The sequence below is a fragment of the Melitaea cinxia genome, chromosome 1 (genome assembly GCF_905220565.1).
Source record: "Melitaea cinxia chromosome 1, ilMelCinx1.1, whole genome shotgun sequence".
Taxonomy (NCBI): Eukaryota; Metazoa; Arthropoda; class Insecta; order Lepidoptera; family Nymphalidae; genus Melitaea; species Melitaea cinxia.
In genome coordinates this window covers 15380344-15398230 of record NC_059394.1, presented here as the reverse complement: position 1 = coordinate 15398230, position 17887 = coordinate 15380344, and the positions used below count along the sequence as shown (strand labels likewise).

General features: G+C 33.9%; 1 protein-coding gene across 1 annotated transcript; it reads right to left on the bottom strand.

Annotated features, from left to right (window-relative positions):
- Window positions 1–8555: 8555 nt before the first annotated feature.
- LOC123654221 (trypsin, alkaline B-like) lies at window positions 8556–17355 on the bottom strand. Its single transcript, XM_045590140.1, has 4 exons — window positions 17344–17355; window positions 10512–10723; window positions 9823–10081; window positions 8556–8885 (listed from the first exon to the last, which is right to left on the bottom strand). The coding sequence occupies exons 1-4, from the start codon at window positions 17353–17355 to the stop codon at window positions 8589–8591; spliced, it is 780 nt and encodes a 259-aa protein (XP_045446096.1). The 3' UTR covers window positions 8556–8588.
- Between the last annotated feature and the right edge of the window lie 532 nt (window positions 17356–17887).

Genomic DNA, 17887 nt, shown 5'->3' with positions numbered 1-17887 from the left:
GGGCTGCTCCATATTTTGAGCAGGAAATTCCTGCTGTGCCCTTAGAATTTTTAGGATAGGATTAGGATTAGGATAGTTTGCAGATCCCATTTTGTTTTTAACATATTTCCAAAAGTATTAAGGTGATGTTTTAATAAGTTTTTCAGAAGAGCTAATGAATAAATCGAAACAGACTTTTTGAACTCGGTGTTGCCTTTCTCGTAGTAAACTAAACTCATCATAGTCTCTGGAGTTACCATACTTTTTCCATGGCTTATGAAGTTTATTTTTTTCTTTAACAATTTTTATTAGGGCACGGCTATACCACGAAGGATATGATTTTTTATAAGAAACTTTTGTGGGTACTAAAAAAGCAATACATGATTGAATGATGTTATAAAATATTGTTACAGCGTCATTTACCGAATCGCAAGATAACAAATCTTTCCAGTCGAATTTTTTGAGGTAATTGTTAATATCATCGTAATTCCATTTGTAGAAATTGGGAGTTTGTGCTTTATTCTCAAGTAAAGGGGATACGTGTACGTCTAAAACATCTACGGGTATATTTAATGCTGGATGATATCTATCCACCACAATGATTGCTCTTGATACTATACGCGATACGGAGCACGGAGTGTTGCTAAAGCCTAAATCTAATATCTTACTAAATTCATTCTTAACTAAATAAATTGTTTTAGTCCTATGAAGAACATTAGATCTACAAATGAATTAACACTATCAGATACGACTTTAGAGCCGGAGTAAAGGTTTAAATATTCATTATAGTTGGTCCAGGATAAACAAGCTAGGTTATAGTAAGTTATCAAAAGGAAACCTATCAATTATGTGTTGTAGACTTTTTTCCAATTCTTCATAACGTATATTAAAGTCATTCAAATCAGGTGGCAAATAAACCAGTATAATACGTAGTGTGTGGCGTGAGTTTATAGCATTTGCTGGTATAGATATACACAGTGACTCAATGGCAGGGGTGCCCCGCCACTCTAAACACGGTACTGGATCCAGATCCCGTCGCACACATAGCATAACACCACCTTCTTTACTTTTGTTTGTTGCTAAGCATTCTCGATCTGAATGAAATATTATATGCCTACCGTCCACAACTCTGTATTATAATACATACGTAGTAGGGAATATATCCGCCAACCCGCATTGGAGCAGCGTGGTGGATTAAGCTCTGATCCTTCTCCTACATGGGGAAAGAGGCCTATGCCCAGTAGTGGGATATTACAGGCTGAAGCCATCTTAATATGTAAGAAATATTTCATTTATTAAACATGTGCACACATAAATGTACACACACTCAAACATACAGTATATGTATAATAATAGCATATAATATTTTAGAAAACTTGATATTGTGGGAATAATTATAATATGTAAAAAAGATATAATAATAATAATAATTAGATAAATTACATTAAACTAAAAAACCTTAAGTATATACATATATATATATATATATATGTAACTAGCTGTGCCCGCGGCTTCGCCTGCGTTGAAATCAGTGTGTCACAAAAATTTCCCGGCAAACTTTCAGTGAAACTCTCATCAAAACCGGCTTAGCCGCTCCGTAAACCTTCCTCTTGAAGCCCTCTCTCTATACCTTATACACTAATTGTTGCCTGCGACTACGTCCGCGTGGTTATAAAGATATGCGTTTCTATTAAGATGTTTAACGCAAATTACTTTTTTATTTCAGTCACTTGAAATGCTTATCAGACTGAGTAACTTTTTAAAAGGCACAATTAAGTATAATTTTATAGTTGATTTATAAAACCTCTCTATACACCACATTTTTAGTTTTATTTTCCGGCTGCAGTATAAATAACCTATCAGACGAACATATAGCTGCTGCATATGTTTCATACAAACTATCAACCAATTACCACCTTAGTGGTAGAATATCGCAAAATCCGTTCTTAGCGGACGTCTACTAACAATAATCTACCTCCTTGCCAAATTTCATCTTTGTCCATCTTTGATGGATCGACCATCCAGCGGTTTTTGATTTCTCGTGATGAGTGAGTCAGTAACCTTTCTCTTTTATATATATATATATATATATATATATATATATATATATATATATATATATATATATATATATATATATATATAGATTACGATGCATTATTACTCCTTACCAAGTTTGTAGCTGTTATAGTTTCGGAGATTTCGTGATGAGTGAGTCAACCTACCTATCCCCCGTTTTAACCCCAAAAGGGAGTTGATTTCTAAATATACATTATTTGGACACCTTTTCACCATCTATAGAGCTTACATTTTAAATTTCAAGTCTCTTACTTCAAAAACATAGGACATTCATACAAACTTCCAACCCACAAACCTACCTGCCAAATCCAAGTTTGTGTCATAGTTTCGGAGATTTCGTGATGAGTGTCCTTTCGCTTTTATATATATATATATATATAGATGTATATATATGTTATCTGTTTATAATATGTAATAATAAATTCTGTTCTATTCTATTCTGTTCTGATCTTTTCTGTTCTATTCTGTTCTATTCTGTTCTTTTTCTATTCTATTCCATTCTATTCTGTTCTGTTCTGTTCTAGTCTGTTCTGTTCTTATTCTGTTCTCTTTTCTGTTCTATTCTGTTCTAGTCTGTTCTGTTCTTATTCTGTTCTCTTTTCTGTTCTATTCTGTTCTGTTCTGTTCTATTCTATTCTGTTCTTATTCTATTCTGTTCCATTCTATTCTGTTCTATTCTATTCTGTTCTATTCTATTCTGTTCTGTTCTGTTCTAGTCTGTTCTGTTCTTATTCTGTTCTATTCTGTTCTGTCCTTATTCTGTTCTAGTCTGTTCTGTTCTATTATGCTGTATTCTGTTCTATTCTGTTCTATTCTGTTCTATTCTGTTCTATTCTGTTCTATTCTGTTCTTTTTCTATTCTATTCCATTCTATTCTGTTCTTATTCGGTTCTATTCTATTCTGTTCTACTCTGTTCTATTCTATTCTGTTCTGTTCTATTCTATTCTGCTCTGTTCTGTTCTATTCTGTTCTTATTCTGTTCTATTCTGTTCTGTCCTTATTCTGTTCTATTCTATTCTGTTCTATTCTATTGTGTTCTGTTCTGTTCTATTCTATTCTTTTCTATTCTGTTATTTTTCTATTCTATTCCATTCTATTCTGTTCTGTCCTTATTCTGTTCTATTCTATTCTGTTCTATTCTGTTCTGTTCTATTCTGTTCTGTTATATTCTTTTCTATTCTGTTCTATTCTGTTTTGTTCTTATTCTGTTCTATTCTATTCTACTCTGTTCTATTCTATTCTGTTCTATTCTACTCTGTTCTCTATCCTGTTCAGTTTTGTTCTGTTCTGTTCTTTTCTATTCTGTACTATTCTGTTCTGTTCTATTCTATTCATTTCTTAATCTGTTCTATTCTTTTTCTTTCTGTTTTGTTCTTGTTCTGTTTCTATATACAGATAACAGGTATATAAAACATATAAATATCTTCAACATACACACACGGTCATCTATTCCTAAAATAGCTAAATGCCTGAGTGTAAGAGTTGCTTATAAACGCTTAGGGAAATCACAAACATTTTAGTTATAATTAAACAACTTTTTCGGATTTTATGAGGACCAGTCCTCCCGTGACCATGGTTGCTGTAAGCTTGTAAAGTATCCGAAACGTCGAGTATCTAAAAAACTGAATAAAACGCGATAAAATCCGAAACAGTTGTTGCATTATAATGAGTAAAATTCGCGTAAAACCTAGATAACAACATTTTAGTCATTAAATAAGTTAAAATATTCTTGAGTGAGTCAGTGACTTTTCTTTTTCTTACATATATATATAAATTACAATGCATTATTTCGACACCTTTTCACCATCTATAGAGCTAACATTTTAAATTTCAAGTCTCTTACTTCAAAAACCTAGAACTTTCATACAAACTTCCAATCTTCGTTTTATACCCTTAGGGGTCGAGTTTCGTAAAATCCGTTCCTAACGGATGTCTACGTCCTATAAGGAATCTACCTGCCAAATTTCAAGTTTATAGCTGTTATAGTTTTGGAGATTTCGTTATGAGTGAGTCAACCTACCATCCCACGTCTTAACCCCAAAAGGGAGTTGATTTCTAAAGATACATTACTTGGACACCTTCTCACCATCTACAGAGCGTTTAAAAGCATTTTAAATTTCAAGTCTCTTACTTAAAAACATAGGCCTTTCATACAAACTTCCGACCCCCGTTTTATGCTCTTAGGTGTCAAGTTTCGTAAAATTCGTTGTTAGCGGATGTTTACGTCCTATACAAACCCTACTTGCAAAATTTCAATTATGTAGGTGTTATAGTTTCGGAGATTTCGTGATGAGTAAGTCAACCTACCATCCCCCGTTTTAGCCCCAAAAGGGAGTTGGTTTCTAAAGATACATTATTTGGACATCTTCTCACCATCTATAGACCATACATTTTAAATTTCAAGTATCTTACTTCAAAAGCATAGGACTTTCATACAAACTTGCAACCCCCGTTTTACCCCTTTAGGGGTCGAGTTTCGTAAAATCTGTTCTTAGCGGAGGTTTACGCCCTTTAAGGAATCTACCTGCCAAATTTCAAGTTTGTAGCTGTTATAGTTTTGGAGATTTCGTTATGAGTGAGTCAACGTACCATCCCACGTTTTAACCCCAAAAGGGAGTTGATTTCTAAAGGTACATTATTGGGACACCTTCTCACCATCTACAGAGCGTACATTTTAAATTTCAAGTCTCTTACTTCAAAAACATAGGACTTTCATACAAACTTGCAACCCCCGTTTTACCCCTTTAGAGGTCGAGTTTCGTAAAATCCGTTCTTAGCGGATGTTTATGTCCTATAAGGAGCCTACTTGCCAAATTTCAAGTTTGTAGGTGTTATAGTTTCGGAGATTTCGTGATGAGATAGTGACCTTTCGCTTTTAAATATACATATTATAGATAACAACTAAAAAATATTATTGAAAGGAGTCCCTTTAGGCAAGGTTCCCGCTCCCTCTTTTTTACTGTATATACATACATTCAATAAAATTTATAAGTATATTATAATATTTATATAGAAGTATAGCAGAGAAATGTAGTTAGCACTGTATGCATATATAAAATAATATAAATAATATGTATTTTTACATATAAAATAATTATTTAATAATAAATAGTGTTTAAAAACATATGAGATATAATAGATATATAATTTAGTACTTCCCTTGGGTATCATAACTTTAGGTTCTAAATTAAATATAGCAAAAATAATCAATTTATCTTTTCTAAGTCCTTTGTGCCCATGATATTTAAAAAAGATGATGTGTCGTTTTTTCTCACAAAAATTTTGCCGTTACGGATCAGACGCGTTGGAAGGCGGCACTGGCTGCAGCTTCACGAGTTTTCTTATAAAGCGTTTTGTTAAATGGAATAAAATTCTCGTTTATATAAATTTGATTAGGCTCTATGGATTTCATAAGTCCTAATTCAGCAGTGGTGAGTCCTTTTTTTGCAAATAGCAGATATGATTTTATCTTTCAGTAGCTGATTACTCATTTTGGCAACAATATTTTTAGCCAATTTCGTGTTAGTAATTTTTTGCGGTGCTCGGTATATGCTTATGATATTTAGTTTAGTTGCCTGAACATCTAAGGCTGTACGTATTGATAAAATTATCTGAGGAAGGTCCTCATTTTTCTTCTCGGGAAATCCAGATATTTCGATATTACACAAGCGGTCACGCTCCTGTTGAATATTTAAATCTCGGTCAACATTTAAGAGACGACATTTGTATGTTTCAACTTCTTTATCAATTTATTTTTTTTATTTCAATATTATCTTTAGACATAGCTTGTGTTTAGTTTTGAGATCATTGAATTATTTGGTGTGAAAGTCCAATGAATTAGAAAGGTCAGCAAGGTCATTTCTAAACTGAATTTGTTGCTGCGATAAAATTTCAATAGTTTTTGTTACTGTACTTCCTTGAGTATTAATTTCTGTAATTTCGGATCTTATATTGTGCATAAACTCATCATTAGACTGCTTTATATTTTCAAGATATGACATTATCTCTTTCCTAAAATCGTCAAAGTCCGCCCTCTGAACATGGTCTGTTTCTGGTTGCTCTTCCTTTTAGTGATTCGGGAATCTGAGATTGTAGAATCGTAATCTGTGTGGTCATAACGTGACCCGGCGAGTGCACGACCTGAGTATTTTTTTAATGGTGTATGCCTCACCAAGGTAATGCACCAAGAATATTGGACAAACCTAACTACCTGCAGGCAGACCAAGGAAGCTCTTCCGACGATCAACCCAGGATTGTCCCGCAAACTTCGCGGTTATGGAAGAGCCCAGCTCCGACTACTGGTCGGGGCGCTTACAGGACATGCCATGCTTAACAAGCACTTACACAATCTAGGTGTTACAGACAGCCCCCTGTGCAGAGCGTGCCTGGAGGCAGAGGAAACGGCCTCACATATCCTGCTGGAATGCGGTGGTGTGGCGAACTACAGGGCACTACACCTTGGGACACCGAGGTTGCTCCAGGAAGTCGTCGGCAACGTGAAGGGTCTGCTAGGCTTCCTCAAGGAGCTTGGCTGGCACGAATAGTGCCCACCAGCCGATCACGCAAAAAAGGCGCACCTAGACGTCGAGTTGCGGAAAATAGCCCGTGTACAACAACAATGGTGTATGCCTGACACTCATAGTTAGTCGTATACTAGGGACGTATTATATTTTATATGGTTTCACTACGCAACAGACACTGTAATTTTGTCGAAAATTATCTAAATGATGTATTATTTTACTTAAATAAAAAAAATTAAAATTTGACACACGTCTGTTTGCTCAAGCGTTGACAATTTTGACAAGAAGAATAGAATTATATATAATACTAGCTGTGCCCGCGGCTACGCCCGCGTTGAAATCAGTGTGTCACAAAGTTTTCCCAGCAAACTTCCAGTGAAACTCTCATCAAAATCGGCCTAAGCGTTCCGTAAACCTTCCTCTTGAAACCCTCTCTCCATTGGTAACACCACACGAAAATCCGTTCTGTAAATTTTGAGGGAATCGATCACATACATTTTTGGGGACTTTGTTTTATAATACACTAACTGTTGCCCGCAACGACGTCCGCGTGAGGCGCGCGCCGCGTCGAACAAAATAGTTTGTTGAATTCGTTAGAATTTTGGTATGAAATAATGTAGTATGGTAGTATAAATATGTTTAAAATATACTGCATGCAATTTAGTTTTTCATATGGTTCTACGTAAATATATGCCACGGAATAGCGTAACGCACGCTCCTCCGTGACTTCGTGACGACAGGGGTAAATAAAAAAGTATTCTAGTAACGTACAGGTTAGGTATTGTAAAAAATATATTTTTTGTACTATTTATAAGTGATCAATATAAATTTTTACTGAACACATAGGGTTGCAAACGCGGTTACTTTCGTTTAAACCGAACCTGCTGTATATGTTTCATACAAACTATCAACCCCAATTAAACCCCCTTAGCGACGGAATATCGCAAAATCTGTTCTTAGCGGACGTCAACTAATTATAATCTACCTCCCTGCCAAATTTCATTTTTTTTCCATCCTGGATGAATGGACCATCCAGCGGTCCTTGAGTTCTCGTGATGAGTGAGACAGTGACCTTTCTCTTTTATATATAGATTACGATGCATTATTTGGACACCTCCTCACCATCTATAGAGATATATCTCATTTTGAATTTTAAGTCACTTACTTCAAAAACACTGGACTTTCATACAAACTTCCAACTTCCGTTTTATCCATTCTTAGCGGATGCCTACGTCCTATAAAGAGTCTACTTGCCAAATTTCAAGTTGTAGACGTTATAGTTTCGGAGTTTTCGTGATGAGTGAGTGACCTTTCGCTTTTATATATATTATAGATTAGAATAGATACTTACAGTAAAGCGTATTATAGAAATTCAAGATAAGAAATGTAGGCTAGTTAACGATAGATGGCAGTAAATAGTTCGTTCAAATTTTTTTCAATTATTCAGTTCGTTTTTTTTTTTTAATGTTTTTTTTTTAATTAGTCTGCCAAAGAAGTTTCACTGCTGAAATGTGTACTTTAGACGCACGCGATTTTTTTATTTATATATATTTAAAAGTGAAGTTACCACCGATTTGGAGTAGAGATTCTATAGAGAATAAAAGGAAAGAAACTTCGCAGTTACTTAAAAAAACTGTAATGTATTATAAAATTAGTAAAATCCTGTATGAAATACATCGTCACTAAAGTCACGCATATTTATCATTATTTAAACTTAAATTATACTGTTTGCTCGCAATCGAAAAAAACCGAAAAAAAAAACAAATGAGAGAAAAACTTGTTTTTTTTTTTTTGGTTGGTTTGGTTTGGGTTAGGTTTGAAAACCTCGGGTTTTTCAAGAAAAAGATATCTCTAACCTTCTCACTTAATGTCATGATTATTTCCAGAAAATTGTTGGGAATTGATGAAAAATAAAATATTTAATCTATTAAAACAAAAACATTTATTCAAAACTGTAACAATCGAAATTTGGTTATTTTTGTTTGTTTAATACGTAACAACTACTTCAGTTAGCTATTATTCTGAATCCAAGAAGTGAAACGTGATACACGAGCGTTGACGCCAGGGTAGTAAGCAAGTGCGCACTGATATCCCCAAGAAGTTATGCCGACGATAACACCGTTGTGGATGACAGGACCGCCTGAATCTCCCTGACAGGCGTCGCGACCACCGACATCGAGATAGCCAGAACACAACATGTTTTCGGTAACGGTGCTACCGCGGTCAGCGTAACGTCTTCTGCAGGTGGCTTGGTTTACCGCCCACACTTGCACGTGGCGTAGTTGTATAGAAGGGGCTCCTAGATACTGAAATATCATACACGATAATAAAACTACATTATAAGTATAAAACTGACATCGAACAAGTTGACAACTTGTTATCGTTTCGCATTTTGTCCACCATTTTATTATATAATAGATTGACGGATGTTTTCTTTAGTACGGGTCAGATGTTTATGATAACAATCAGGACCAAGTCTATCATAGTTATTGTAAGAAAAATTAGATATTCTGTGCCTTCTTGCGCTCATTTGCGACCATCCCGCCGTTATCAATTTTTTGCAGTAACACGATCTCGTACGAATGCAGGTATCCGTTCCCCGTTAAATCGAATGTTTGAAACATATAATAAGAAATTTTATACATTAGACATTTTTGCCACTTGTAATGACGCATATACGAGGCAGATTATTAATATTTTAAATGGATAACCTTAACGCACAAGTCACTTACACGCATAATATACCTATTTTGAAGAAAATATGTATATAAAAGAATATTTAAAACTACTATATTAATGTATTTGTATATGTTTAGGTATGTGGGTGTATATATGTGTATATATATTTTATAGTCACTATAATAATTGTACCTATTGATCAAATGTTATATAGCTATATGTGAGTACATATGTATTATATATTATATTTTGATTAAAATTTATCAAATTTAATTATAGAAACAATGAATTGTAAAACAGGTTCACCATTTGCAATTTAATTATGTTCAATGTGACCATCAGTGTTGAGAATGCAATAACTTAAATTGTAATACTTAAGTTTAATGTAATTAATGTCTATTGTATAAACTTGTTTGTGGTTCCAATAAATTGAAAAAAAATAGTCTAGACAGATCCACAAAAACATATTACCTGATCTGAGTCTGAACCTAAATAATTTTTGGAAGTTTTGTTGATAATTTTTTTATCAAGAGCTTCTATAAGATCTTACGCTGTACAACTTACACTTGTAGTTCCCCATCCAATAACCCAAACAGGTGCATTGTCAGGGACGTTGTAGTTTGAGCCAGCAATTGGAGCCGCGCGCACGTTGTTGTTAAAATTGAATGCACCGTTGATGATCATAACGGCAACATCGTTGTTTAGAGTACGCCTGACGTAACTGGGATGACGGTTGATTCTGCTGGTAGTAACGACAACACCGCCACTATTGGAGTAGGTGGAGCCGACGCGAATACGCCATTGAAAAGCGTACTGGTTATTGCTAAAACAAATATTTTTTTTGTTTTACTTTTGTTAATTGAGTTACAGTTTTTAGTAGATGATTATTAAAAACATTTAAAAAATTAATCTTATTCTTGTAACTTGTAATAGTGAGCTATTGAAATAATTAACTTTATATAAAAATAATTAACTCTTTATCACAAAATAATGAGTAATAAAAAAGTTGTGTATGGCGACACTTAAAATACTGACAAATTTTTTGAAGATAAGCAAAAATAAATCTACGCGAACGAGGTTTATAAATAAACAAATTAAATTTACGCATCTTGAAAAAAAGTAAACTCAAATGCGATCGAGTACTTCAGTTTTGATGCCTTCAAATTTGAATATGAGCCTAAGTAACCTTTATAAATTATTATCTATACAGTAAAACAAAAATATTATTATTTTCTTGAGTTTAATACACTTACTCGAAACAGTGTGCAGCGGTAAGAACAGCTCTGTTGTTTATAATAGTGCCACCGCAAGCTTGACTGAAGGTTCCAGCGCCAGAGAATGACCGAAGCAAAGCTGCTGCAAATGGGTACTGTCCAATAGTTGTCACTGATCCTCCCACGATCCTTCTAGCTGATGTACCTACTGGAAAAACATAGCACGTAAATAATAACTTACTAAAGCCATACTGAATAATTTATAATAAGGTTCATAGTTATTGATTTTTACGGAAGACGTCCAAGAACGAATCCTTACAACGTGAAGTGCACGATCTAACGAAATAAATCTTAATGAGACACATCAATCAGTTTCATATTTAAACGACTTCAAAGTTTTGAAGTCGGGTTTTTTCGTTTTTTTTTTATGTCACTAGGTCGGCAAACAAGCGTACGGCTCACCTGATGATAAGCGATTACCGTAGCTTATAGACACCTGCAACACCAGAAGCATCGCAAGCGCGTTGCCGACCCAATCCCCAATCCCCCCAGGAGCTCTGGTCACCTTACTCACCAACAGGAACACAATACTGCTTGAAAACAGTATTATTTTGCTGTGATCTTCTGTAAGGTCGAGGTACTACCCCAGTCGGGCTGCTCCATATTTTGAGCAGGAAATTCCTGCTGTGCCCTACCTCAGTCGTTTGTCAGCAAACACAATTATTTTATACATTTACAGTTGGGGAGATATATTTTGAACTAGATACACGTATAAAACTTACCAGTGGCGACCGTTAGGCCTAGGGCCAAAATAATAAGTGCACGCATTCTGGCCGCTGAGAATAAGTCGTAACAACTAGTGTAGAGACTCGCATATGCTAATTTATATACAGATTTATCACGCGTTTCGTTGATTAGATTAAAATATGATTAGCTTAAGCTAGTAATCCTCTCATTAATTATAATAAATATTTTGTAAAGAGATTATGGGCAAATAAGCCAATGAATTATTTAGATTGATTGGATACTACATGAAATTGTCAAAAACTAGCTTATAACCGCGGGTTCGTCTCTGCAAAATATTTTTTTAACCTACACTTTCAGATTATATTATTTACAAACGTGCAAAACACAATTTTATAATGTGTATTGTATATGAAACACCTTAATCTTAATCGCATTAGTTTTATTCAAATATTTCCGACTCTGTAAAGTGCAAAACTAAATACCCTGACAAGATATGATAGATGGAAATTTCGATGAGAATTTGAATCAAGAAAATGTATTTATAAAAGCAATAAGTATCGTATTTTTCGAATTTATTATTTAATTAAAATTTTGTTCATGTTTATATTCTATGGCTCCTTCATTTTTGCCTTTGTTTCCTTTTATTTATTAAGCCTGACCAAAAAGATTGCGAAAAAATGATAAATAAAAGAATACTTTAAAAAGCTTATTTACTTTAACATTGCGTCGTTAATTTTAACTGCATAATTATGTTATTTTAGCATCTATTTTCAAATAAATTGGCGAGCATATTAAACAATCGAGTTGCATTGCATAGCGATTATGTGTAGTAGATTCATTCTTAAGCTCGATAAATTGTAAGAATAACTTGTGATAAATTTACACCAACTCTGTATTAATAAACTCCTAAAAATTAGTAAGTGTAGCTATGAAATTTGTATTAAATTTGCTAATTAAACATTTTTACCATACAGTATATACGATATATACGATAATATCGCTCGTTTTATTTGAAAACATAATCTTTTATCAACACGTCCAATATTGGTTTTTCATAAAAACAATACATAATTATTTTATCTATTGTCTTTTTTTGGCAGGTTTTGTACAGAGACATCTATTTTACATGTTATCCCACCCAGTACATTAAAAATTATCCCAAAAATAGTCAATGAAAACAACGTATAATGAAATGAAATGAAATGAAAACATTTATTTAGTTATAAGGTGATATACTAGATCGTTCAATAAGTCCCGAGACTAACTGGAAATGGCGCATATATTAAAAACTCTTTTGATTTTTAAAAAGTACTGGCTATCAATACAAGAATATGTGTCAAATTTTTAAAAATGGAACAATAAAATTATTGATTTTGAAACATTTAAGTGACGCTACGGTTGTAATTTCGATACAATGGAAAAAAACGAGTTTCGCGTGTTGATAAAACATTGTTATTTAATGGGAAAAAATACCGTTGAAGCACAGCAATGGCTTATAAAATGTTATGCAGGATCAGCTCCCTCTAAAGCAACCATTTGTCGGTGGTATGCCGACTTCAAACGCGGTCGCATGGACACCAATGATGGGGAACGCTCAGGTCGTCCAAATGAAGCATTGACTCAACAAAATATTAACCAAGTCCTCAAAATCGTATTGGAAGATCGGAAGGTAAAAGTGCGAGAGATAGCCGAGATAGTGAAGATTTCAGCTGGTAGTGTTTTCACTATTTTACATAAAAATTTGGCCATGAAAAAGCTTTTTTCTAAGTGGGTGCCGCGTTTGCTTACAACTTATCAAAAGGAACAACGTATCAATGATTCAGAGCGATGTTTGGCGCTGATGAATCATAATAAAAAGGATGTTTTACGTCGGTATGTAACAATGGATGAAACCTGGATATACCATTTCACTCCGGAATCCAATCGGCAGGCAGCGGAGTGGAGAGCGGCTGGTGAAAGCCGCCCGAAGCGTCCAAAGACTCAGAAATCGGCCGGTAAGGTTATGGCGTCTATATTTTGGGATGCGCATGGAATACTTTTCATCGACTACCTTGAAAAGGGGCAAAATATAAATAGTGACTATTACATGTGCTTATTGGAGCGATTGAAGTACGAAATTGCGGATAAACGGCCTCACATGAACAAAAAGAAAGTGGTGTTTCACCAGGACAACGCGCCTTGTCACAAGTCCGTGAGAACGATGGCCAAAATTAACAAATTGGGCTTCGAATTGCTTCCTCATCCCCCTTATTCGCCAGACTTGGCCCCCAGCGATTACTGGCTGTTTGCAGACCTCAAAAAAATGCTTCAGGGTAAGAAATTTGACTCAAATAGTGAAGTTATCGCAGCAACGGAGGCTTATTTTGAAGCCAAAGACAAATCGTTCTACACACATGGGATAGAAAAGTTAGAAAAGCGTTGGAGGGACTGTATCGCTCTTGGAGGAGACTATGTTGATGAATAAAAATTAATTTTATAAAAAAGACCTTTTTTTAGTACTTAGTCTCGGGACTTATTGAACCACGTGTTACACACTTAACGAAAGTCAAAATAATGTCATTTACAGAAATAATAATACAAATAAATTAAAAAAAAAACGACAATAATAAAAGACAGTTAAGGCAGCAAAAAAATCAAACAATAAAATAAAATATTTATATCTTAACAATGGGTACACTACAAACTTAGGTAATATACCCAGTGTTATGTGCAACCTTAACTTAGTCAAAATAATCAACATATTAAGTTACTTTAAATTTCTAATGTCTCGGTAGACATTACAATGTCATTTGTTATAAAGATATAAAATGTTCTATATGAAAAAGTTAAAGTAAATTACAATTTTTTTAGTTCTTTCAGTTATTAACATGTTTTTTTTTTATTTTTCCTATCATTTACTGCCATGGGTAAACTGGTAGAGATCTGTTTAAGAGATAAGTTCGCCCTTACAAACTGCCGTTGTACTAGAATTTTTGTATGTGTTTTATGTGCAATAAAGAATATAATAACATGAAAACATAATAAAATAATACGTGGGCGATGTATCAAAAGTTACAATTTATAATCTCTTCTTGGTTTAATAAAAAATAGTATTTTAATGACCTTGAAATTATCATGGTATTACTGCAGATATTAAATGTACATAATAAGTACAAAACAGCACAGGGTTAAATGATAAAATGCGATAATGTGTCTATCGGTTTTTTTAAGTCGATAATCTGGTATAAAAAGATTAAATTATTATAAAAAAATCGCAAAGCTCATAATAACGCCACTGTTACGAATAATAATAATAAATATTAATAGGAGAATTAGTTTATACATCCGTATGACTGCTAGATCGGTTGCCAACGGATTTCGGTTGTTACATGTGTCGGTAATAATTTATTTTCCTGCTTTCTTTTAGAGTCGGTTAAAATAATTTCAACTTTATATTTAAAAAAATTAATTTATTAATAATCCAAACATAAAATTTGTTTTAAAAAGTATTTTGTCAATTGAAATGAAAAAAAAATGATGATAATGTGGTGATAATAAAGGTAATTAAATTTAATTTTATTAATTATTTTGTCAAACAACTAAACTCTTCTATTTGATAATATTATTACGACACTGAAAGTTTCACAAGCTTGTAAATAGCCACCTTAATCTCCATCGCAAAGGTTGTCTGGAAGAGATCGCTACTAAGCGATAAGACCGCCTTTGTACATTACTATCTCTATGTGTAAATAACTGTTTTATGTAATGTTTTTTTTTTCGAGTGGTGTGCAATAAAGTATATTCTATCTATCTATCTAGAAATTATCTATAATATAAAAATGAGTCGCTGAATGTGTTGCTAAGCGCAAAACTCGAGAGCGGTTGGACCGATTTCGCTAATTCTTTTTTTAAAATATTCCTTGAAGTACGAGGATGGTTCTTACGGAGAGAAAAATTCTAAAAAAAAAATTAGTAAAATTAAAGAATCGACTGTAAGGCGATACGAAGTTCGCCGGGTCAGCTAGTTTCTTAAATAATTAGTACCTGGGTGACCGAGCTCCGCTCGGTATTTTTAGTAAATCGTGAAGGATTAGTAGTAGAAAAGAGTTAAAATGATTCGCTGCCAGTTTGGATGAAGTCTTTTTTAACCGACTTCAAAAAAAGGAGGAGGTTTCTCAATTCGGCTGAAGGAAACTCAATATATATATATCGCACCTTCGGTGCAACAAAGTCACAATTCAGGACACTTTTTTTGTTATGTCTTTTATTAGGACTTTTTGATAATTTAATATAAGATTTTTAAACTATAGCAAAGAAAGTAAACTATTAATTTTATAAAGATTTCAAACCTACCATAAATAATAATCCAGAAAAGAGGAAGTAAAAGCGAAAAAAAAAAATTAAAAGTCCTCTCCTGTAAAATTAAGAAATAAGCTGTTGTGACTTTGTTGCACCGAAGTTGCGATATATATGTCACTACATAGCATAAAACAAAGTCGCTTTGTCTGTCCCTATGTCCCTATGTATGCTTAAATCTTTAAAACTTCGCAACGAATTTTGATGAGGTTTTTTTTAATAGATAGAGTGATTGAAGAGGAAGGTTTATATCTATAATAACATCCATTAAATAGTGGAGATATACTGTTATTTTTGAGGTTTCTATTGTGATGTCGTAAATAATTACAATTTTACCGCTTACATTGCAAACGCAGCCTGAACCCTACGAGATTTATCAAAATAATGTACTAAGTATTATACACATTGAAAAGTTCTACAGAAAACTCCGCTATGGTATATATGTCTATCTCTTATGAATATCCCACAATAAAATTTTTTTGTCATTTACTTTTTACGACAAATAATGGCTAATTTTCAAAGCGATTTTAATCAATACAGCATTAATCCTTATCTAATTAAATACCTTAAATACATTGTTGATTTAATATAGATCTATATGGCCCTTTACAGTATATGATTTAAATAAATATTTTTGAAGATATTGTAGATTTAAAAATTGCGGTACGTAGCGTTTGCGGCAGCTCCTGCCGGCTTTTACTCTAAAGTTAACGCGTGCGGACCACAGGCAGTAATTCTTTTTTTGGTGGAAAGAAGATATCCCTGGTGTGGTAGCATGATAATGAAACCAGGATCTGATGATGGGCTCCTAGAGAAATCGAGGGAAACTCTCGAAAATCCACATAACTTTACATTAACTACATAATACTTAACATACTACTGGGTGTACTGAATTTGATGATTTTTAACTTAATCGAAAGCCGATATTTATCATGTGGTCATATTTCATCGAGATCTGATTACAACTTTTGGAGTAATCTTTGATAATGCGTATTTCTCGACTATTTTTCCGTGTACCTACATTGTATTACCTGTCGATGTAATTGAAGTCGATTTTTATTTCGTTTGCCTGCAAACACAATTACTAATAATTAATTAACACAAAATAAAAATAAAAAATAACGATGAATTAAAAATTGATATAAAATACACAATTACAAGATTGAGAGTAATTGCTTCTCAAAACTGATAGGCGCTCCAACAAATCGTTTTTTTTTGAAAATCATATTTACGAATTACATATTTATAAAATATGAATAATATTTTTTTTTACCGACAATAATAAAAACTATAAATAAAAATAAAAAATCAAAAATCAAAAATAAAAAATAATTAAAAAATAATAATGATAAAATATGAATAATATTTTTCGATTTTACCGACATAATAAATAAATAAAAAGGAACAGCCTATTTAAATAAAAAATAACCAGTGCAATTAGAAAAAGAAAAAGAAAAAATAATTGACCAGGGACATGGGGATTTGAACCATGATCTTCTCGGTTGGTCCCGACCGACCGATTTCCCACCGAGCTATTGCAACTAACTTGACAAATGCGAAATTTACTTTCGCATTCTAACGATATTTTTTTCACTCCCTAAAAACAGGGATAAAACGACATTTCCTGAAAATGAATCCTAGCTAGATAGATTTATCTCCCCCGAAACCCCCTATATACTAAATTTTATGAAAATCGTTGGAGCCGTTTCCGAGATCCAGATTCTATATATATATATATATATATATACAAGAATTGCTCGTTTAATAGTATAAGATTTGTACACAGTACCTGCAGGCGCATTTATACTCATATAATCAGTATCAGTTTTATTTCAATAATCCGAGGATTGTAGTCATTACAGCCTATACAGTCCACTGCTGGACATAGGCCTCCACAAGTTTACGCCAAAAATAACGTGAACTCATGTGTTTTGCCCATAGTCACCACGCTGGGCAGGCGGGTTGGTGACCGCAGTACTGGCTTTGTCGCACCGAAGACGCTGCTGCCCGTCTTCGGCCTGTGTATTTCAAAGCCAGCAGTTGGATGGTTATCCCGCCATCGGTCGGCTTCTTAAGTTCCAAGGTGGTTGTGGAACCTTGTTATCCCTTAGTCGCCTCTTACGACACCCACGGGAAGAGAGGGGGTGGCTAAATTCTTTAGTGCCGTAGCCACACAGCACAAGGATTGTAGGCTGGATGAGAATTACGGAAAACCGGTATGTCTGGCGCGACCTTGGGGAGGCATATGTCCAGCAGTGGACTTCGATAGACTGAAGTGAGTGAGTGAATCCGACGCTCACGCTAACCCGCTCCGCAGGAGATGACCAGAAGGA